Below are 23,137 nucleotides of genomic sequence, written 5' to 3' on the forward strand. Positions count from 1 at the left end.
ACACGACGGAGCACACCAAACTCAGGGCCACGAGTAGATGGGATTGTTATTTGATCAATATGGTGCCGATGAAGATCAGTGACCTGCATCAAAATCAGAAAAGCAAATGAATAACAGACTGGACAACTAAAATGCTCCAGTAAGAAGAGGAAAATACACCCAATAAATTATTTCTACAACAGAACTCGAATGAACAAAGACTTCTTGAAGCATAAAAAGTTAGAAACCATATATCTAACGCTATAGAGGGAGGTCCAAGAGCTAAACAAAAACACAAAAAACAAACAGCTACCACCACATTGAAATTTCAAAATAATGAGAAAAAAGGAATTTGGAAATTAGTCTGCCTTTCCAAAGCATCAATCCACAGCCTACTAAAATATATACGAAATTCGGATGTGGCAGAATGACACATGCAAATTATTTTGGGAATAGCATGTGAAAGGTGTGGCAGAAACAGAATGACACAGAGAGCGAAAAACCAGGAAAAAAAAAAGAAGAGCAATAAAAACAGACCTTGGCACCAGAGAGCTTTTCAAGCTTCTCAACAGAATCCATGACCACTGCTTCCTCTCCATCATCACTAATCCATACTGGAAGAGGAGTGCCCCAAAATCTACTTCGACTGATAGCCCAATCTCTCGCATTTTCAAGCCAATTGTGGAAACGTTTATCCTGCATACCGGCTCAGTGGAGATGAAGTTTTAGAACGACATACTTCACAACAGCCACCAAGATGCATAAGAGTCTTTTTTTTTCTTTTGCACTAACCTTCACATAATCGGGCACCCAATACGTCTGTTTGTTGTTTTCTAGCAATTGTTCTTTCAACTGTTCCACTCGCACAAACCTAAACAGATCATACACATATCAAGGATAAAATTCTGACAAGCACAAAATGCACAGGACCAAATATCCCTCTCAATTTCCAGTGACATTTTAAGCCAAAGACATATACTACTTAAGCATATCATATGAAAAAATAGAAAATATCAGAAAGCAAACATACAATGATTTCTTGCCAACAAATCAGATGTGTTAATGCACCAGTAATATCATACAGAGATTGAAAAGAAAGCTGCTTGATATAATCAACTGAGGAGTTTAAGATCACATTTATCCCAATCAAACATGGATCCTGCCTACATTCGTTATATTCTAAAGAAATATCAGCAAAACAAGGCGCCTCATAAAAATAATCACTAAATAAATTAACACCTCGAGTTAGCACGAAACATACCAACTGGGAACTGCCCTATAAATAAGAGGGGTGTCTGATCGCCAGCAAAATGGATATGAGTGCGTAAAGGTTCCAGACTTAACAAGCCTGCCTTTCGCCTGAGATCAAAACAGATACATTTATTATCACAGAGAAATAATGTTGCCTGAAATGAAAATATGCCACTAGTTTTCCATTAAAGATAAATAAATAACTAAGCACAAAAATCCAAAATGTTCTGTGATCCTCATGTACGATATCAGGTGCCAAACTACTAGGAAATAAAGTACAATTTGTGCTCTTTTTAACTAGCCACGATCCATATATAGATATAAGCATCAGTTACTACCTTCACAGCTTCTACTATATCCTTGTCTGCATCCTTGACATAACGGCCGCTGAAGTGGGTGATTCTCTCGATAAACAATCCATCATCATCAACGGCCACAATTAGATTCTCTCCCTGCAAGGAAATATACAACCACATAGCCCATGAAAAACAATAACAGAAAAGGAAACTAGAAGAATAGCCACAAATGGATTCTTCAAAAAAAACCTTAAACCCAAAACCAGAGACAAAGATATCGAGAACATAACACAAAACAGAACACCTAAACGGTAAAATCACTCTATTTCTAGAATTGCTAACCTTCAAACCTACTACCCCTAAAGTCTAATCGAATGGAGTAAATTGAACTTTTCTGGTCCTTCTGGTCCTGAAGGAAAACTGAAAGACATATGAATGTAGTATACCACAGGCTTATGGTCCAAACTATTAAGACAGTGAAATTGAGATGGCTGTCCAAGTACTTACCTTTTTAATTATCCCATTCTCTAGACAAACCCGATAGTCATCCTCACCAAAGGCAGGGGCACAGTGTACAATACCAGTACCACTGTCGTCGGTGACATAATCATCTGCAATAACTCGAAAAGCCTCACTGGAGAAATCATTAAAGTACTCAAACAACGGTTCATACTTCTTCCCAACCAAGGCAGCTCCCTTGATTTTCTCCAAAACTTCAAACGAATCTGCCACAGTCTCAGTTTTACCCCCTTTAGCCTTAGGGTTCGATTTCTTGGGATCACCAGAAGGTCCATTAGTGACATTGGTCTTTGGCTTATCAGTGGGAAGTGCAGACAACCGAGATTCAGCAACCACGAAGACTTTTCCAGAATTCTTGTTGCGAACCTTCACGTAGTCAAACTTCGCATTGACACACAAGGCAAGGTTACTTGGAAGTGTCCACGGAGTCGTCGTCCACGCCACAAAAGCCGCATTGTCCGGATCACCAACAACCGGGAACGAAACCATAATTTCAGGGTCTGGGACATCCTGTATCACGCATTCCACCAATTTCTAAGATCAAAGGATGCAAAAGAAGGCATCTTTGTATTCGATTTTCAGGAAAAATACAAGCTCCGCCACAATACACAATAAAAAACTGAAACACAAGACTAACAACAGACCTTATAGTTCTGACCAGCTTCAAAATTAGACAGCGGCGTTTTACAACCAGTACTATACGGCATAACCTGCACAATAAGAGTTAATCAAGACGACATTGTTTCACGGCGCTCAAACGATAGATGTAACAGCAGCCCAAGACTTAGAAAATTTTCCAAAAAAATGAAAAAAGAAAAAGGTCAGACCTTGAATCCTCTATACACAAGTCCCTTGTCCCAAAGCTGAGCAAAAACCCACCAGACACTTTCCATAAACGACAAGTCCATCGTCTTATAATCATTTCTGAAATCGATCCAACGACCAGTCCTCGTTATAACCTTCTCCCACTCCTCCACATAACGCGTCACAATACTCCTACACTCCTCATTGTACTTATCAATCCCCATCTTCAACACATCGTCCCTCCTCTTAATCCCAAGCTTCCGATCAATCTCGTTCTCCACCGGGAGCCCGTGACAATCCCACCCGAACCGGCGCGTGACGTGGTGACCCGTCATGGTCTGATAGCGCGTGACGATGTCCTTGATTGTTCCGGCAAGGATGTGACCGTAGTGAGGAAGACCGGTGGCGAATGGAGGACCATCGTAGAAGATGTACTCGGGTAGATTCTTCGTACGCTCAAGCTGGGTCTTGAAAGCGTCAATTTCGGTCCACAAAGAGATGATCTTCTCTTCCTGCTAACATTTACAAATTTTGTGGGTCATTCTCTTGGTACCTCTGCCTCACAGTTTCTTGGAATGGCAGGATACTTAATGCTTATTCCAAGGTAAATCAGAAGCCAAAGGCATCATCTTCAAAGAGGTAAGAATTTCATGTGGGTTTGATTATATGCTTTTGACTGTTAATTCTTTAGATCCTCCTCAGTTAGCATCAAACTATGAGAAATGATGTCGCTTGCCTTTGATTATTTTTTTCTAATACGTAGAGTTCAATATCTTGTGCTTATGAATGCAAGATTTGAAGCTTGAGGGCTTAACAGTGGTTTCCGCTGCCGTAGAGGAGGATGTAGTTCGAGCCCTGGAACACGGTTACACGGCGATGAACTAGGAAGGAGAAGAAAAAGGGTTCATTTCTTTAAAACATTTCTTTTATATGGGTTACAATGGGCCTGATATGGGCTTAAATTAGGCCCATTTAGTTGTCAACGGTCCGGTCAATTTTACATGGCCTTTTACCGCTTTTTGAAATTTCCATCTTTCGATGCGAAAGAGGTGACGATGTCGATGCTTAAATCTAGAAGCTGGGTTTCCATTATCTTCTTGCTTCTCGCCTTCATCTTCTATCTCCGCAAAAACCCTGCTCCTCCAGACATGGCGGAACAATCATCCAACTCCATCTACGACTTCACCGTTAAGGTATGTATAATCAGTCTAAGATACGCACTTTGATGGGAATTCGGATTTGCTTGCTGTGATTGCTGATTCATAGCCATTTTGTGATTTTTTTTCGTTCTGGTTAGGGTTTAGGATCATTCTACTTGATTAGGTTCTTTTTGGGTGTTTTGTCTTTTTTTGTTCCTTGTTTGCTGTTTGATAATTATCTGGTTTTTTACTGTATGCAGAACGATGAGGCTTGCTTTTTGTTTCTAATATGTTCCCATGGCTGTTCTTATGATGTTTATCTTTGCTGTTATTGATGGGTTTACTGAGAACTAACTCCACATGTGCTGAATTCTTAGCGACAATTGAATGTCTTAACAACCAAATAGAAGCAAGAAAGTGTTCGAGTTTGTACGGAAAATGTCTTGATAGTTGTGTTTTCTCATGTCTGGTTTCCGGTCGTGGAAGTTTTGGTTTGGCGTTATAACGATTATTCGTGTACAAGGTTATTTCTCGGATGGTAGTGATCTTTAGGCTAATTGAAATACAGGACATCAAAGGGAACGATGTGAATTTGAGCCAATATCGGGGGAAGGTCCTTCTTATCGTGAATGTAGCATCAAAGTGGTATGCCTTCTACATATCGGGTGCTCTTTCACTTCCCTTTCCATGTCAATTATCTTATTGCATAGTTATTCTTGAAGGTTCTGAATTATCACGAACAGCATAAATCTATTCAAATCGTTTTGTGGGACTGTTGGCCATTGATGATTCATTTGTATCAGATTTTCAGTTTGACAAAGTAACAACAGAATCTTTCAGATATAATGTTTTGAGCTGTTTGCTAAATGGTTCGTGTGCATCCATTTAAGTATAATATGTGTGACATGGGCAACTGCAGTCTGCACCGTCTTGTATGATCTGACACAATGGTCTAGAGAAGCTTTGTTCTTGATATTCCTTTGGGTTGGCAAACATTCTTGGTTGAAATCTTGCTGTGTCAATTGGGCAGTGGTCTAACACATGGTAACTACAAAGAGTTGAATATTTTGTACGAGAAGTACAAAAGCAAAGGTACATCTCTCAATCTCCTGCATCTTTTTGAAACTAAGAACTAGTGCAGAATTTAGTTACTTGGGAAAGCATCATTCTTTCAGGGCTTGAGATCTTAGCATTTCCCTGCAACCAATTTGGCGGTCAAGAGCCAGGTAGCAACGAGGAGATTCAGGAAACCGCATGCTCAATGTTCAAAGCAGAGTTTCCCATCTTTGACAAGGTGCTCGTTTAACATAACACTAGATTTTGCTAAAATCTTAAGTTGTGATGACACTAATTCATGTATTAAATATAATACTCCTATGAAGTTTTGGCCTGGTCGACTCTGAATCCTCATAGTTATTTCATATATGCCAAATGCAGGTTGAAGTGAATGGAAAGAATGCTCATCCCCTCTACAAGTTCTTGAAAGCACAAAAAGGTGGATTCTTGGCAGATGCTATAAAGTGGAACTTCACTAAGTTCCTGGTAGACAAAGAAGGGAAGGCTGTCGACCGTTATGCTCCCACTACATCACCTCTTAAGATTGAGGTTAGCAAAAGTTTCCGCATCCTTTGACATCCATTTTAGCCTTGTGAGGGATTCAGAGTAACTCTGTTTTTTCCCCTTCTCGCAGAAAGACATAGAGAAGCTTCTGGCTGCTGCCTGAATGGAAAATTAAAGGTGAGATCTGTGTTTGCCCACAGAAATTTCTGTCACTGCTAATCTCATTTTCCTTGTCTAAGGACAGAATAAGAGCAGCATAAGTGTAATCTGTGAACTATGAATTCAGTCTTTTACCACCTCCATGTTTTTAGCAGTTTTATCAGTTGGGAATGCACACAATAGGTGTTCTGTTCTGTATAAACCCAAATGCTTGTGAACTATCATCGCAAAAATAAAGTTTTATTATTTCCATGGAAATTATTCAATACATCAATCTAGGAACAATCACAGGAAGTAGATATCAGCAAAATCTGCCAAGACATCTTGTGGTACATCTTCTATTGCCATATCCATCTTTGCAGCCGACCAATCTACAACATCGTTTCAGGCAGGTCTATCTCAGTTGGTTGACCATGAGACTTCACTCCTGCAAGAAACATTCCCTGGGAATTCATTCATTCAGTTGGTCAGGACCATCATTGAGATATAAGTTCATTGTGTTTCTTTCTTGAATCCCTGAGATTTTGTTCAGTCACTCCATTTTTCGCCCATGCAAGTTCTTCTCAACTGCATAATCTCACAGTGCATGCCACAGCCTGTGCCCAGTACTTCAGCCTTGCTTTTACATCATCCGGGTTATCACCTGTATTCACAAAATTGAAAGATCTCATCTTCATCATGGAATCATCTAGATTGTATTGTTCTGTCCTGTGTTGTTGTTGTGAGTGGAGAATCAAATGGCCTAAATTTGAAGGAGAAATCCAGAGAAATTGGCTTACCAGGGCTAGAGATCTTCCAGCTAGCGATTGGGCTGACGGAGGATTCCGGCACCGGAGTCTTCTTCTCCGGCGACGTTGTCGTTGTGTTCTGGTCGTGATCCAGAAACTTCTGACTCATCGAGTAGCAAAGCTCGAGGGCCGGTAAAGTGTTGCAGAGCTCGGGGATCTCTTCGTAGCTGAACCCAAACCCTAGATCCACGCAACCTTTCAGCTCCTCGAGATCGTCATCCGTCAAGCTCTTCGTCCTCTTCAAATCGTCGTGATCTCCGTCGACATTCACCGCCTCGACATAACCCTCGAGTAACACCTGGCTCTTCTTCTTCTCCAACGTATTCTTCTTCGCCTCCTTCCTCTTCTCCTCACTCACCAATCCTACACCGTTTCCGCCATTGTCGATCTCCTCCTCCGCTTCGAAGCACGACCCCGATCTAGAGCTCGAGCCCTCGCAGTCTGAATCCACGTCTGCTTCGTATGAACAAAAGAAAGACTCCGAATCCGCCATTACTCTCTCTCTCTCTCTCTCCCCGAATAAAACGCGGAAAGTAGGAATAAAATGCAAAGGAAGAAGAAGACTAAGGTGCTTATAAAGCTGGCACTGGAGGCAATTATTTGTTTTTTTCCTTACATGTGAATGGCGGATGTATGTACGCATGCAACTATCCATGATGGCGGGATCTTCCCCATAGTTTGAGAGCCCACTTCCTGAACACTGAACAAGAGATCGTGGGTTCAACACCCAGGTATGGAGATTTCCCTTCCGGCCACCTTCGAGTGCTTTACATCCCACACGTGTGGTGCCGGTGGTGCGTGTGGGTCGGATTAGTCTGGGCCCTTTGGGTCTGGGATTACCCAGTTATCAAAAAAAAAAAAATATATCCATGGCCATATCCATGATGGCCATCCCCATCATGATAATGTTCATAATATGGGGCCCACCACGTGCGTCTAGAGTCTAGATCTTGTTACCACAGGCTTTCGGCGAATACAGAAGCGTTGAAACGTAATAGTCCCTAGAGATTTTGATTCAGGGGTATTTCCATTTATAATATACATATATAACTTAATATATTTGATTAAATAAACAATTATAAAGAATATCACTAAAAAATTTAAAAAAAAATACAAATAAAACTAAATGTGGTGGTTTCTATGAGATTGCAATAATGTATGAGATTTTTTCTTCCATTACTTTTCGTGACAAACAATGAAATTGACTTTAATTAATCTATAAAATAATTGGACATCTAACTAATGCAGGTGCTATACGTGTCAACAAAGTTATGGTCTTGGTGGAAAAAATGACCACTAATGTCAAAAGCCTTTGAAATTTTCAAACCAAAAAATTAGAAGAAAATATAAAAACAAAAACTAAAATGTGAAGGGCTGATTAATATTCAACCAAAACGCACGACAAATATAAAAACAATATATAGATACATCAAGAAATTCACATGTGGTAAATATATCAATGCATCATATAATATACATGTGGGGGCTATATATAGATCATAATTACATTACACACTATATGGTCCATACTAATGTCTAACTTCGGACGGCCGCATCAACATATATTTGCCTCATCAAGTTAATTAATTTTTTATACTCGGTTAAAATATATATATATATATATATAATAAAAAGAATAATGATTAGGTTTTATTATAAAACGGCTTTATATTTTAATTAATTCTTCGGCCAACTACAAGTCGTTGGTCTCTAGATTGTCAGCTCATCAATTTTCTGCCGTCTCCACATTTCATATCTTTGCCGACCGACGACTCGACATTTTAAAATATATTCGACCATTTAAAAAAAAAAATATATATATATATATATATGATCAAAAAATTATATGTGTTTTCATTTGTAAGTGAATGGCAATTGATAACTAATAGCGTTTTTTTTTCTCTCATGCAAAACTAATTCAATTTACTTCTTACATAATATACACCAATATTCAATAATAACGTTAATATTAAAGGGAACTATATATTATTATTATTTGCATATATTACTATTTAATATAATTTAAAATTTAACTTTAAAATTTTATCATATAAAATTTAAATTTTTAATAATTTAAATTAAATATTTTGTACATGGCTCCTAAAATCATTGAGACGGCTATGTTTTATGACTTACTCAAATTAATAATTTCTCACATTTAATATACCATAAATAGTTTTGTATTCTATAACTCAAAATAAACATAATTTATTATAAACTTAAAATTTTGTTTAATCTTTTTTCCTTTTCATCATTTTATCTCTATAGATAATACTTTTGAATTAAATAAAAAACCAGTTTTAAATTTTAATCGCCTCGATACGCTGACTGGATCTGAGAAATTTTAAAATGGATCTACAAATGATTCTTTTATAATTTAAGTTAATAAAATCGAATCTTTTTAGTTACATACAAGTAATGATACAGCTTTTATTACAAATCCCCAGGTGCTGTCAACAGCTACACTAAAAAAAAAAATCAAAGGTGAGAATGCTTCTCGAAATTTTAAATTGCAGCATATAAACAACCGTAATTAAATGTGATATTAGAAATTTTTAAGGTTCTATATATATATATATATATATATATTTAAACCAAAAAAATAATATATATATATATATATGACAAACATGATTTTGTCTTGTATTGCGTAAAATTTCCCTGCGATGACATGCCCATCGGCATTACCATTGCATGTATAGCATGGTTAACGATGATCACCATGGTTATGTCATGTTAATAACGACGATACATGCGTACATCGTAATTGATGTTATCAGAGATTATAATTCACAAGTAAAAGAAATGTATATTCCCGTAAGGTTTGATCATTTTTTTTTAAAAATGAAATTGTTGCATGACACGAAATTGGTTGCTTAATTCATTTGCCAATGATCATATAATAATTTCGCACAACTATTATATGCCTGTATACGTATCATAATAATGCATTTTTTTTTTATTTAACACGCATGTTGCTATTTAAGCAAGTATCATCATCAACTAGCAATTAACTATTTAATTTATTTTAACGTTAGTTTCGTAAAACAGCCCGATTATTTTCACGCATATATGGATACGAGATGTGCATGGACGATGAAGGTTGCCACGTGGATTAAGGCGATTGGAAGAAAAGGGGCCTAATGACAAGAACAAAGCAACAACTCACGTGTCCATTTTTGGTGACACTCAACAACATTAATCATTTACATTGGGTTTGGGTCCCACTTCATATCATTAGGGGTATCATTAACTTGTTGATTAATTCATTGATCATAATCTCGGAAAAATTGTTACGGACATCGCGCATCCTCATTCATACGGGATCATGAAAACATTGTTGGTATTTTAGAATAAACAACCAATTGGTTTTAATCTTTCACGAGATTAATGATGCACATATATTACGAATATAGTTAAGGAGTAAAATATTGTAAAAGACTTGTCGTGAATTAGTTTAAATGTTATGATTCGTCGGAAAAGATTATATTCGCTTTAAAACGTGGAAAGTGATCTGAGAATAAATTGGAGGACAACTAAAAAATGTGGACGGACAACCTATTTTAAATAAAGCTCGAATAAACGGACGGTAACTCTAATAAATGGACGGATAACCCATTTTTCTGAGTGACTGTTAGAGCGAAAAGTCGCGATCAGTCAGTGAAAACACGAAGAAGAACACAAAAATGCAGATTTGTGACAAGATCTAAGTGATTTTGTGAGAGATTTGAGTGTTCTTTCACACAGTTTTATGCAGAATTAATTTATGTGCAAGGGTTTCTTTGTTTTCAGTTAAACAAAGGTCTGTAGTAAACCAAAATCATTAGCACTTCATTGTATTTCAAAAATGTATTCCTATGATCTTATTTACCCGGTAGAGATAGAATAATACTTTTAGAAAAGTGTTCGTTATGCCTTGAAATCATATTCGGCCCCTACTATTTCATACGTATTTTGATAGGTTGAAAACAAGATTATCATATCAGATATATGTTGTCATCTTACCAGATACGTATACGTGTTCATATTATTGATTTTTCCGCAACAATCTAAAAGCACTAGATATGTATGTTGATATCGATACGCATGATGTTGACTCTTATTAATATTTTCCGACAAACATTTTAGAAGAATATGGCGAGATCAACTATAATTTTTTTTGTTAAAGAGATCAACTGTAATTTAAACTAATAAAATATCACATCTTTAAAAGGCTTTCGAAACTTATTCATAGGGAAGATGACACGCATAACCCCAATCATCTGCATGAAAATGTTTGGGACATGTGTGTGTGATGTATCATGCACATACATATACATATATATATATATATATATATATATATATATATATATATCAAATAACATCATATAGACATGATGTGTTGTGTCACGCGTTAGACATGAGACACTATGTAATAATGTCTTGTCAATTTTATTTTACACCCGTACTCACGTGTATGCATATCTCGAAAGAACAATCTATTATTTTCGATTTTTTTTTTTCACATTTTCATGGTTATATAGTTCATGGGGCACACATATTATATATATATACATAATCTACTATAGAGTTCCAACAGGTGAGTGGTAGGGTTAGCCACAAACTATATCATTTTTTTGTAAACTTTGTTTTTATGATTGTCTTGATAAAAAAAATGTAAACTGTATGAAGATATGCAAAATGGTAGTTAGGAACCGATGTAAATTGATTTGTAACAATAAAAAAAAATACAAATGCAGAAAATTACGAGATAATTTGACCAAAAAAAAGGAAAATTACGAGATAAAAAACAATGATGAGAACAGGACAACGTGAGGTTTATGAGTGGGGGCCTTTTTGTCTTTTTGTTTGGAAAGACGAGCAATTCAGGTCTTGTCTTGATATAGGTCCGAACTCAAAGTCTCTTCGTATCTTAAAAGACAGAGTCTTGCATTCGCATTTTGTCGGTCCATATCTAGAGAATTCTCTAGTCGTATCTGCCAATTACAAAACGCACCGTTTTGGTCAGAAACACGTGACGATGACGATGACGATGACGATGACGATGATGATGATGATGATGAGCATCCATCCATCGGCATTGTTTCTATGGAGTAATCTAAAGCAATCGAAAAATATATAAAGATTTAATTGAAAATGACCGAAAACAAACCACACAATGACGAGAAATTGTATCTAACCCAAATTAGACGGCTCAATTCTTAAGGGACAACATTTTAACATCCATTTAAAAAATCCATTGCATTTTTTTTCGTTTTGATATTTAATCTTTCAAAAGGGTGTCATTTTTGGTCCGAGTCTCGAAATTCAACCCGGTCCATCTCGAAATATAACGGATTTCGGGTCAAAATATCTATACTCGAAAATTTTCGGACTTTCAGACCAGATTCGATTCGGGTTTCGGACTCGGTTCGGTTCGGTTCGAAAAATCTAATACTTTTTTGAAAAAAAATCTTAAAAAAGGAAAAAAAATATATTTACAAAGAAAATTGTACGGGCCGGTCCAGTCCGGTCTGATCCGATCCGAACTCGAAATTTACAGAATCGGATTTCAAGTTTGATGATATATAGACCTTAAAAAAAATCGGATCGGTTCGAGTCTGAATCCGAAACCTTTGCTCTGAGTGCGGATTCAGACCGGATCGGATTCAGAGTAGACCCAATTGACAGCCCTACTTTCAACTTTCTCGAGTTTTGAGTCTTCGGTCACACATTTAACATGCCAAAAAGGTCTATACGACTCCAAGCCAACCCGATATTTTGTTGGATGTGGAGAAGTAGAGGGGTAAAATTGGGATTGTCGACAGGTCTAGTCAAGAGAGAAGCTTCTGTTTTCGCCAACTCCCCTTTCCTTTCTGCATTTTCTCTTCACTATTTTTTTTTTTCTTCATACTTGTCAGGCTCTAACGTGTTAGAGATATCTTTCGTTCAGAAATTTCTGAGTTGTTGATTCCTGACTCTGTGCATTATTAGATGTAGCTGAGAAGATTCTCATCATTTCCTCTGTATTGGATTTCGTGTCGAGGATTGTTCAGCTGATTTTTCTCGGAAAAAATCTGTGAGTAATCTATTTTTTTTCTCTTCTGTGTTTACTTGATATTGTTTTTTGTTTCAATAGATCGTTTGACCGAAAATGATGATGGAATCTGGCGTTTGATTTAGATCTTTCTGGTGATTTAAGTTCAATTGAGTTCATGTTCATTGACGATAACTTTGATGATCCCTGGTTTTGTTTTCTCTTCCTCGTTTAGATTTCTAGGTTTTTTCTTCTACTTCCTCTTTTTTGTTGCTGCTCATGATTGAGTTTAACCTTCTGGGTTTAGGGTTCAGTTTCGTGATTTGAGTGGATCTACCAATTGGGTTGGTTCTGAATTAGTGAATTGTGGGTTCTTCTGTTGGTTCCTGTTTGATCTCTGGAAGTGAAAGAGATGCTAGTGTACTTTAGGATATATCTGTATATGTTACAATTGCATTTGGTTCAACGTCTTATTCATGTGATTACATCGTCTTAGGTTTCTATATATGAGAGAATGGCAATATCTGTATCTGTGTTCATAGGGTTGGGTTTAGGTTATTACTTTTACAACAAGAGAGGTGATTCCCTCCCTGAACACGAATGCTTGAGATGGCTTTCAGGTTGTCAATCTTGAGGCATTGTCGAGATTAGCGACCAAAATGCGCGCACCATCTCTTCTAGCCCAATGCTTGCCTGGGTTGGTGCCTCATGACCGTGACAATATGTCTACATTATCAGACAGGGATTTGCATCTTCCAACCCCTGCTGTTGAGATTGTACCTTCTAAGGTTTCTCACTTTGAGTTTTGCCATCAATCACATAACAATGACTTCTCAGCAGCTTCTTTCTTTTTGGGTGACTCTTACTCCTACGATAAAAAAGAAGAAGAAATGCCCTCTTTTTGGAATGGAAGAGGCAGATACATCTTTGTTTAGCTGCAGTAACTTGAATTGTTAAAGACGTTCCTGTTTTATCTTCTGCAGACAGCTCATCCATACAAATATTCAGGGGAGAACGTGGATGTGCACGGGTTAAACATCTTCAAGGTACGCCAAAAATGCTAATCTTTTGGCTGGTTGGTGTTAATGCACTGAACTGATCTGTCCCTTTCACCCTCTTCAAGGACTTGTAAGAAAGTCTCGAGTTTATTGCTAGAACCTTTATTTGAGCATTGTGCAAAGCTGCTGTAGGATACTAGGGTATTTTATTTCTAGCATTGAGACATGATCTACTAGCTTTTCTTATTGTAATGTGACATAGCATCTGGTTCATTATTCATTATTCCATTGATTTTTAGTGTTGCATCCATTACTTTCTTGCAGGGGAAAGTAAGTGTTGCTGATTTAATTGGGCTCTCTGGTTCAGAAATCGCTCCGCTAAAACATGATGGTATGTGCTTCACATTTTAGTAGCATCTGATGTTTTCCTTCTTTTGAGATTGCTCGGGCATCTGAAAACACGTCTATAGGATAAGATTTATGAATTATCATCAAAATATTAAACTGTCTCAGAAAACATTGTTTCTTACTTAATGCAATGTGTTTTTAACTGTTCAGGGTCTTTAAGAAGTTGGGAAAGCTCTATCGACCTTGTTAGCATCCTAAAAAACGAGATCCGCGATGGACAACTGAGCTTCAGGGGCAAAAGGGTCCTTGAGGTAATGCCTCCCCATTTGTATTGCACCTATATTATATATCTTGCAAAGTAATGCTAATCACGTAGATTTCACTTCCCATTGTAAAATGGTCCTTAAGCAGCCCCTAAAGTACAACAAGTTGTATAATGTAATGTTCTGCAATTAGTCAGGGTTGGTTTTGGATGGGCAGTAATGTAGAAGATCTCATATTTGTGTATGCCTATTGAAAGAACAGCTCGGTAGTGATTAGTTTACTCTATTTATCTTCCTACAGAATCTCTCTTAGATAAATTGATTCATAGTCTTATCGTTGCCAAGGTATAACAAGGTCTGCACGAACTTTCTTCTCTCTCAGTTATGTACTTATTCAAGTTATTTATTCGAAGGTTTTGTGGAGGAAGTTGGAGCATTGCAAAGCTTGATTATTTGCATTTTCTGCTTACTTGTGCTGCCATTCGTGTTTCGGTTTGATAACAAACAACTTGTAATTATATTTCATGCAACGTTTTGGATGATGACTTAATAATTTTACCATTTTGGTGGTGGAAACAGCTAGGTTGTGGTTATGGAGTTCCTGGGATATTTGCCTGCTTGAAAGTGGGTAAAAATGGAGCTACGAAAAATCTTTCCATTCAAGGTATTTGCTGAATCCAACCTAATGTCGTGGTTTCTTCAGGGTGCTTTTACAGTCCACTTTCAGGACCTCAACGCTGAAACAGTGAGATGTACAACAATTCCAAATGTTCTGGCGAACCTCGAGCAAGCTCAGGACAGGCAGAGCCGGCAGCAAGAAAGCCCGCTTACCCCGTCCAGGCAAACCGTGTCTGCATCTGTCCGTTTCTATGCAGGAGACTGGGAAGAGCTTCCGACGGTCTTGTCCATCATAAGAAAGGATGTCTCTGAACCAACCACGGGAATGAGCCTGAGCTTCTCCGAGGAAGATTTCATGGATGGATGTAGTAGCCAAGACGGGAGTGTGACTGGACAACACGATTTCTCCTTCAGACGTTCAAGGAAACTATCCGGCAGCCGGGCTTGGGAAAGAGCCAGTGAGACAGAACAAGGAGAATGCGGGTACGACGTCATTTTGATGACCGTTATCCCTTACTCCGTCACTTCTCTGAAGAAACTATATGCCCTCATAAAAAAGGTCAGTTCTTTTTGTCTCTAATCACCATTATGAATCAAAAATCGGATCAGAGATATGAGAAATATACATATTGGGTCGTTCATATTGATGTGTCTTGAGGCAGTGTGTGAGACCACCGTACGGAGTAGTGTACTTGGCCATGAAGAAACAGTATGTTGGTTTCAACTGCGGAGGGAGACACCTTAGAAACTTAGTCGAGGAAGAAGCCATTTTCGGAGCTCATTTGGTGAAGGAAACAGCCGACAGAGATATCTGGAAGTTCTTCCTCAAGTAGGGAACTGAACTATAAAAGTATACAAAAACAGAACATCTGTATAATGTAATATCTTATCCATGAAATATTTTGTTCTTTCAATTTCATTATTATTATTTTCCTATTTTGCTATTCAAATCCTTTGGGTTTCAGTTGTACATTGAAATTATATATGCAATACTGATTTGGTGAATTTGATGCTTTCTTTGTTTCTCTGTGTTTTGTATTTGTATACGTATATGTGTTGTTCTAATTTCAGGGTCGAATCTGACAATTATGAAAGGTTTGGGGCAAATCTGAAACATTTCCCGGATTTTGTACTGAAGTAAGAAAATGTAGCTTTTAGTATACTTTACTTCCCGGCCTCCGCTAAAGTAGCGAGTCACGATCGCTTACTTGTTCTGAGCCGCAGCGAGTCAGGGATAGATTTGAGAGAGATGGATTCCGAACAGGAGAGGGAGATGGTGCCTCTGAGCCGGCGACCGGAGTGGTCGGACGTTGTTCCGCTGTCTCAGGACGATGGTCCAAATCCGGTGGTTCCGATCGCCTACAAGGAAGAGTTCAGGGAGACGATGGATTACTTTCGCGCGGTTTATTTCTCCGACGAGCGATCTCCTCGTGCCCTCAGACTTACTGAAGAAGCCCTCCGATTGAACTCCGGAAACTACACGGTAACCACTCCATACTGGAGATCTATTTTCTGCTCTAATGGCGTTGCTTATACGCCGCTTTTGTGTTGTGGATCATTTTTGTGTAATGTGATTTCGGGTTTTACTTGGTGAAATCGCTCTAGTTTTACTTCAAGTTTAATTGGGTTTCACACAGTCTACTTGATGGAATTTGCAGTTTCCTGTCTGAAATACGAACTGTGATTTGAGATGTCGGCTTCTTTGATATGTCCATATGATTCTTTGAGTGTTGTAAAAGATTGCCCTTTTTAGTAATGTATCGTTGATACATTAGTAGAAGTTGCTATTAGCGTCTTCCTTCCCATGGTAAATGGTTTCAATCTAGCTTTTGAGAATTTCTGAGTCCAGAGATCAATGATAAGGCTTTGTGATTTCCCTTTTAGGTATTGATACTGTTGAAGATTTATGGATCAGTTATAGGAAGATTGACATTTTTTACATGCAATTTTTAATTTCTGAACTCGACTCTGATACTGCGGGAAAATCTGTTTTGTATTTGATCTTACAAAACTCTTTTTTCTCCTCCTTTGTTTTCGCTATGGCACCGGATCTTGTCCTAAACAGTTTAGACTCCTTTTTGAAGGTGTGGCATTTCAGGCGCCTGATTCTTGAGGCTCTTAATCAGGACTTGTATGAGGAACTCAGTTTTATCGAGAGCATCGCGGAGAGCAACTCCAAAAACTATCAGTTGTGGTGAGCCTTGTGGTTTTCTCCTATCCTTTTGTCTTCGCCTTTTTGCTTCTCTCTGGTTCTATTTGGTCAAACTTATTAGTGTATATATTCGTATTCTTGTCTATGAGAAGTTTGTATGTATCTGATGTTTAGTTTATGGGCAAACATTGACCAAGAACTTTATGCATATGTTTATTTGCTAGCCTACCTTGTAATAGATCAGATTAGGTTTTAGCATATGGAGAACTTGCTTTTGTCCAAGGAAGCTGATAAGTGTCCCACATCGGAAAAAGAGAAGGATTTGGGGCCAAGATATAAGGAAGGGTCAAACCTCCACTCTTAAGCTAGCTTTTGTGGTGGAGTTAGGGTCTAAACCTTATTAATTGGTATCAGAGTCTAACTCTCTACTTTCCGGTGGGCCTTTGAAGGGTCGTTCTCCTGCGGACATGCGGTCGACACGGTGGCTGTGGAACGGTCGGAGATGGACCGAGAAGCCGCCAGTGATGATAAGTGTCCCACATCGGAAAAAGAGAGGGATTTGGGGCCAAGATATAAGGAAGGGTCAAACCTCCACTCTTAAGCTAGATTTTGTGGTGGAGTTAGGGTCAACCTTATTAGAAGCATCGAATGTAGGAAGCTACTGCTTTATCTCGAGTCTGGCAATTTGTCTTCTATATCTTGTATATCTTCGTGCTCTAAAGATCAAAGATGAATCTGTTTCACAATTTATTTTAGTTCACATTTCTGCTGCTTATTTTAAGTTAGTTAACCTGTATGACCAAATGTCTTGGATTGTAACGGTCAATGGTTATGATCAAAGTTTACTTTCCCCAGGCATCATAGACGATGGGTTGCGGAGAAATTGGGTCCTGATGTTGCAGCCAAAGAACTCGACTTTACTCGTAGGGTTCTTTCGGTTGATGCGAAGCATTATCATGCATGGTCCCATAGACAGGTTTGTAAATTGTGATGTTGCATCTGTACTTGTGAAAGCACAGCTTTATATATGTCCCTTGTCAACGTTTGAGAAATACGTTTTCATGTTCAGTGGGCACTCCAGGCATTGGGTGGATGGGAAGATGAGCTCGATTACTGTCATGAGCTCCTAGAAAGTGACGTCTTTAACAATTCCGCATGGAATCAGGCATGTCAAATTTTGAATTTTTGCCCTATACTCTACATGATAAATCCTATTTGCTTCACTTTAACATCTACTGGTGCTTTCCAATCTTTATGGCCCAACATTGCAGAGATATTTCGTTATTACTATATCTCCATTGCTGGGAGGAATAGAAGCCATGAGAGAGACTGAGGTAAGCTACACCATCAACGCCATTTTAGCCAGCCCTGCAAACGAGAGCTCATGGAGGTACCTAAAAGGCCTTTACAAAGACAACACACAGTCTTGGATCAGTGATCCCGATGTTTCTTCGGTCTGTTTAGAAGTTCTTCGCACCAATTGCTTTCACGGGTTTGCTCTGAGCACCCTCTTGGACCTTCTCTGCCATGGCTTTCAACCGACTGATGAGTTAAGAGAGGCTGTGAGTGCCCTTGATAACAGAGGCTCGGATTCATCTGATCCGGACTTGGCCAAATCGGTCTGTACCATACTCGGCCGTGTAGATCCGATACGAGCCAAGTATTGGGCATGGAGGAAGAGCAAGATCCCAGTGATAGTGTAATAACCAGCATTCAATACTTGGAACATGGATTTCTGTATGGAGTTCTTGTTTCTGAATCATATGAAGATATGTACACACGACAACAGAATGTAACTTTCTTGTTCTTAAATTAGTTGAATGTTTGATGAACTTGCTCATCAATGGTTCTTTATGGCAGGAAATGAAACAGCATTTTGCTGCAAGAGTTCAGATGCAAAAAAGAACAAAAAAAAAAGTGGACTTTTTTTTTGTATTACGCCTCCAAAAATCGAAATGTTACTTCTCAACAACTGGAAAAATTTTGGTTATTCCTCAGAAACGAGCGGACTTTTTCCTGTTTGCAGCAGAAAGAATCGGTTCCACACCCTAACTCTTCCAGTGACCGATCTCGCCGAGCTGCTCGGTGCCGTCGACCTGGACGCCGGTGCGGCGGACGGAGTCGAGCAAGGGGAGGACCATCTTCCGGTGGTGGATTGGGCGGGAAATCTCCTCGTCGGCGTCAATGGCGATGGCTTCGACGCCGATCTCCCTCAGACGGAGACCTAGCTTCTCGCCGACACGCGACGCGGTCCTCGAATCCCACAGGCTCTTCGCGCGCGGGAATCGGTTGAGCTTGGCTCGGAGTTGGGCCACGAACTCCTGCTCCGAGGACGAAGCCATGGCGACGATCGTGGATGAGCCAGGCTGAGTCACTTGCGCCGTGATTTTCCGACATGAGAGTACAAGCTGGAGAAGATGTCGATGGTGGCTTCCGCTCATGGCGCGTGCACTACGCGGAATATACCCCGTTCGGTGATCGGAGATCTGTGTTCCCGACCGGAGAGGACAAGAATCGCACCGGCGTTATAGCTCGCGAAGGAGATGAAAGAAGGATTTTTTTTTTCCTCAAAAGAAAGTTTTTATTTTCTGCTCTCGTGGTGAACCCTTTATTACTCGATGACCAAAAAAAAAAAAGAAAAAAAGGGAATCCTAATTTCTAATATTATAGCAAGGAAATAGTTTTTCAATTAATAAACAAAATAAGAGCACTGAAGGAAAAGAAGGCGAAGGCGTCTATAGTGTTCGGAGCCTCGATTTGATCCAAGATTCGTCATTTCTCCGACAAGAATGCCGCAATCTGGGTCGAACTTGTTCCTCGTACTCCTCCATCTCCTGGGCTTCTTATTTCCGTGGAGAATTTCTGCGATTAGGTGATGCATTTTCTCTGATCTTCTTTCTGTTCGGGTAAATTGAATTGCATGCTCCGTTTCGGTTAGCTCGATTCATCAATTTCGTGAGGATTTCGTACGGATTTCTAGGAAGGACATTGGGTTTGGAGAAGTGCGGAATTGCAGAACGACCGTTCAAGGAAGATACTTGATCTCCGATGACAGTGGTCAGCCATTTTCTTCTCCGATCAATCTCTTAACTTTTCGAATCACCCATGGAATCAATTTTACTGGATTATGTATCTGTCAGAGCATTGCTCGATTCATGTTGATGGAAATTCATGTTGAGCTTCCTTTGATGGATGGTCGTCGTTACAGGATATGTATGCGATGCTTTGTCAATAGATTCACGGACCCGTTGCTGTCCTGGGAAAGGAGAAAGATTTTCTTGTCAGTGAGTCTCTTGAAAGCACAGTCTTGAAAATGACCATAATCTCTTGAAGGCCTTGTTCTTGGAAGCAGGAAGGGGATTACTGTGTAGGCTTACTTTTGTTCATAGACATAGTCTTCTTGTTGTGGTTTCATTTTGCAGTGGATGCAACCTTCTTTCACAGTGCTGCAGCTCTTACGAGTTTTGTGTTTCTTGCTGTTTGAATCCTGCTCGGGTAATCCAGGAAAATTTTGGTTGATTTCACTCTAGCATTTTTTTTTTCCTCTTTGCCCTCGTTATCTCTCCTTTGATTGTGTGTTCTGTAGACACTTCAAGGGCAAGTGATTAAGGTGAAGGTTGCAAAGCCGGCAACAGCAGGTACCTTTGTCATTCCATTTTAATCTTCTTGTTCATAACGGAGACTCTCCCATCAGTTGCTTTTTCTCAAATGTGAATGCCACTTGTAAGATCCGTGATTTTTCCTTGAGGTTCCTTAAGATGTGAACATCTAAAATTTGGATGTCAAAGTATTTCTAATCTCAAAATCGGTGAAAACTACAATTTAAAATGATGGTTATGAGAAAAAGAGTGACAGTGTGAGTTTTCCCTTGGCAGGGACTTATATGAATGTCTTTGACTTCTGTGCTGGGAGGTGCCGTCATAATTCTGAGAGTGTGGTAAGCAATAGACTTGAAGCTTTTTGTTTGTCAGCTGGAATGTGTGTTCGTTTTGTGGATTTTTCTTGAAGTTACATATCAAGGCCTGCAAATTTTACGAGGAAGGTAGATAATCTTGGTATTAGGGAAATTGATCAGAGGTGGTGATGGAATGCCCATTCGAGAGCTTTGTAGAAAACAAGGGATATCAAAATACGTAACAAGTCTTTAGCTAAATGGTTTAAGGGGTATACAGAAAACGTTTAATTCTCTTTTGAACTTTCCAGGTTCATGAAAATGCTTACCACAGCGATTTCCACCATTGTTTTTCTCTGACCTCGAATGCATCAGGTGAGGTTTTAATTATAGACCCTTCAGATAGCTGGCCAAATAGTCATAACATTCTTCAAAGAGCTGATCTAGTCATGGTAACAGGAGCTAATGTTACACAAGTCGAGACAAGATTGCTTGGAATTGACGTTATTGTCGGAAGGTAAAACATTAACGGATGAATAGCCAACTGTCTTGGATAAACAGTTCTCCAGACTCTTGATTGAATTGGTTTTACAGGCAAGGAGAATCGTGCGATAGGGTCTGCAGATCACGTGGACAGTCATGTGTCATGAATAAACTAGCCCTTCTAAATCAGTGTGACATGTAAGTAGTGTTCCCTCTCTTCTGCTTTAACTTCTAAGCAGTATATCCAGAATCTTTCACCAGATCAATCTTGTCTTACCATGCCTGTTCAGTATGCAAAGATATCTGAGCTGCAAAGGAACATGCTTAGCAAGTGTTGGGGCTGACCAGCCTGCTGAAGTTGTCCATGATGCGCCCAGAGATTTGGTATTTATATATTTTTCCAGTTATTTTCTCCTCTGCTTTGTTTCAGTTCCGTTTACTAATACGTATCTCTCTTCTATACTTTTCATCTGATGTTAACTTAATATTTTCTGCATGATAATTTCTTCTATTCAGAACCCGGGAGCGTGCTTATATACCCGGACAGAATCGATGCTTTCATGTGATGGTTCACACCAATACACCCGGAGACTCTGCCCATGCGCCTAGTGCATACCGCTCGTCAGTATCGAGCCATTTAGCATTCCTAGCATTTCCTTGCAACGATCGGGCATAGAGCGTACATTCTGCCATTGGCTACACGTAGTATGTGTGTCGAAAAGGATTTGTCTGGTGCCAACATAAACAATCTGGGAATTAGCTTTGGGTTTAGGAAAAGATCCTGGGGTTTGCTTGGCGAAAGCGGTAAAAGAAGAAACCCAAACAGATGGTGGGCAGGATGATTCCAATGGAGCAAGTTTGTAGAGTTTGGGGTTTAGAGCAAGTTGCTGTCCAAAAATTGCAAATCTGAACGCCTGCTCAAGTTTTGTATCTACCCTATGAAAGAAAAAACGTCTGGAAAGAGACATTATTGTCTGTGTAGCGTATTTGTGCTCCTGCATATGGGGAACGTTGTCTGATTCCGTACCACAGAAAAGAAACTGTGTTAAATGCGGAGAGAGGCCCTCATCCACTATAACGTGCGTGGCCCACTTGTCAGGCCCTTGTATCCTTCCAAAAGATGCAGACTTTGAAACGTATCTGTAGAGAGATCTCTGTGATCATCGCTCTGAATAGGGTTTTCTCCTGCAAATTCGTGGAGATTTACAGAGAAACAGGACACCAACGAGAAGGAAAAGAACTCCATCACTGTAAGAGGTTGTATCTGTCTTAAAAAAAAAGAGTCTGTCTTGATTTACTAAAGTGCAAAACAGTGATATATCCATAACAGCAATGAAACCGTCGGGTAAGAGATGGAAAACAGAAAAAAAAGAAACATAAAAAAGCTTCAGAAGCTGTAATCTGGTTTGAACACCCTTTTGCTCACTGTCTGCTTCTTGGTAACGTCTCTGTTCTCTTCTACCTTCACTTGGTCTCCATCTCCGGCTTCATCAGCGTCAGCGACGGCAAACGCGGGATGGCTCAAAACGCAGTTCAGAAGCTGCGTTCCGCGTAATGCGTTTGTGAGCGGCAGGTGCCCTTCAGGCGTTTCGTCGTTGAGTTCCCACATGAACTCGTCAGGAAACGCTCTGTAATTGTACTGTTCCACTTCTGTGTCGAGTTTCTTCATCCAGCCCACCTTCATGAAGAATCTGGTGAAGTCTTTGTTCACTTTGTTCCAGATTCTGCGTTGAACGCTGTACCCGAACCTCCCTTCGCTGTGTTTGGTCCAGAGGTCGTCGATGGCTTGCAGGTCGTCTTTGGAGATGAACTGGACCTCGGAGAAGAAGACGTAGCCCCGTTTCACGGCGGCTTCTCCGGCGAGCTGGA

General features: G+C 39.3%; 8 protein-coding genes across 8 annotated transcripts in view; 4 read left to right on the forward strand and 4 right to left on the reverse strand.

The window, feature by feature from the left end:
- Positions 1–3,362, reverse strand: part of LOC104803625 (isoleucine--tRNA ligase, cytoplasmic) — an 8,308-nt gene extending 4,946 nt beyond the window's left edge. The window contains exons 1-8 of the mRNA XM_010527617.1: positions 2,873–3,362; positions 2,690–2,755; positions 2,034–2,555; positions 1,569–1,682; positions 1,241–1,338; positions 772–850; positions 517–675; positions 7–83 (exon numbers count right to left, since the gene is read on the reverse strand). Of these exons, the coding sequence (XP_010525919.1) occupies positions 7–83; positions 517–675; positions 772–850; positions 1,241–1,338; positions 1,569–1,682; positions 2,034–2,555; positions 2,690–2,755; positions 2,873–3,184 (1,427 nt within the window). The 5' untranslated portion in view covers positions 3,185–3,362. The remainder of the gene's footprint in view (positions 1–6; positions 84–516; positions 676–771; positions 851–1,240; positions 1,339–1,568; positions 1,683–2,033; positions 2,556–2,689; positions 2,756–2,872) is intronic.
- A 524-nt stretch (positions 3,363–3,886) lies between these two features.
- On the forward strand, positions 3,887–5,957 carry LOC104803642 (probable glutathione peroxidase 2). The gene is made up of 6 exons (XM_010527639.1): positions 3,887–4,042; positions 4,557–4,633; positions 5,019–5,080; positions 5,164–5,282; positions 5,426–5,593; positions 5,679–5,957. The coding sequence occupies exons 1-6, from the start codon at positions 3,905–3,907 to the stop codon at positions 5,709–5,711; spliced, it is 597 nt and encodes a 198-aa protein (XP_010525941.1). The 5' UTR covers positions 3,887–3,904; the 3' UTR covers positions 5,712–5,957.
- On the reverse strand, positions 5,929–7,230 carry LOC104803633. Its single transcript, XM_010527629.2, has 2 exons — positions 6,487–7,230; positions 5,929–6,350 (listed from the first exon to the last, which is right to left on the reverse strand). The coding sequence occupies exons 1-2, from the start codon at positions 7,148–7,150 to the stop codon at positions 6,271–6,273; spliced, it is 744 nt and encodes a 247-aa protein (XP_010525931.1). The 5' UTR covers positions 7,151–7,230; the 3' UTR covers positions 5,929–6,270.
- A 5,046-nt stretch (positions 7,231–12,276) lies between these two features.
- Positions 12,277–15,746, forward strand: LOC104803653. The gene is made up of 8 exons (XM_010527652.2): positions 12,277–12,556; positions 13,135–13,302; positions 13,498–13,560; positions 13,837–13,903; positions 14,071–14,171; positions 14,703–14,747; positions 14,827–15,300; positions 15,404–15,746. The coding sequence occupies exons 2-8, from the start codon at positions 13,174–13,176 to the stop codon at positions 15,572–15,574; spliced, it is 1,050 nt and encodes a 349-aa protein (XP_010525954.1). The 5' UTR covers positions 12,277–12,556; positions 13,135–13,173; the 3' UTR covers positions 15,575–15,746.
- A 27-nt stretch (positions 15,747–15,773) lies between these two features.
- LOC104803670 (protein farnesyltransferase/geranylgeranyltransferase type-1 subunit alpha) lies at positions 15,774–18,731 on the forward strand. Its single transcript, XM_010527674.2, has 6 exons — positions 15,774–15,878; positions 15,966–16,224; positions 16,826–16,935; positions 17,749–17,869; positions 17,963–18,058; positions 18,165–18,731. The coding sequence occupies exons 1-6, from the start codon at positions 15,793–15,795 to the stop codon at positions 18,594–18,596; spliced, it is 1,104 nt and encodes a 367-aa protein (XP_010525976.1). The 5' UTR covers positions 15,774–15,792; the 3' UTR covers positions 18,597–18,731.
- Positions 18,710–19,474, reverse strand: LOC104803661. Its single transcript, XM_010527664.2, has one exon. It carries the CDS (start codon positions 19,332–19,334, stop codon positions 18,942–18,944), a length of 393 nt encoding a protein of 130 aa, XP_010525966.1. The 5' UTR covers positions 19,335–19,474; the 3' UTR covers positions 18,710–18,941.
- Positions 19,475–19,596: 122 nt separating this feature from the next.
- Positions 19,597–22,270, forward strand: LOC104803704. Its single transcript, XM_010527726.1, has 11 exons — positions 19,597–19,765; positions 19,874–19,950; positions 20,102–20,177; positions 20,316–20,388; positions 20,480–20,531; positions 20,769–20,830; positions 21,097–21,160; positions 21,245–21,302; positions 21,380–21,466; positions 21,559–21,652; positions 21,785–22,270. The coding sequence occupies exons 1-11, from the start codon at positions 19,683–19,685 to the stop codon at positions 21,875–21,877; spliced, it is 819 nt and encodes a 272-aa protein (XP_010526028.1). The 5' UTR covers positions 19,597–19,682; the 3' UTR covers positions 21,878–22,270.
- A 267-nt stretch (positions 22,271–22,537) lies between these two features.
- The window catches only part of LOC104803695 (tetrapyrrole-binding protein, chloroplastic), a 1,321-nt gene continuing 721 nt past the window's right edge, over positions 22,538–23,137 (reverse strand). Inside the window, exon 2 of the mRNA XM_010527716.2 lies at positions 22,538–23,137. This exon is cut by the window's right edge and continues 8 nt beyond it. Coding sequence (XP_010526018.1) covers positions 22,656–23,137 — 482 coding nt within the window. The 3' untranslated portion in view covers positions 22,538–22,655.

The sequence above is a fragment of the Tarenaya hassleriana genome, unplaced genomic scaffold (assembly GCF_000463585.1).
Source record: "Tarenaya hassleriana unplaced genomic scaffold, ASM46358v1 Cleome10, whole genome shotgun sequence".
Taxonomy (NCBI): domain Eukaryota; kingdom Viridiplantae; phylum Streptophyta; class Magnoliopsida; order Brassicales; family Cleomaceae; genus Tarenaya; species Tarenaya hassleriana.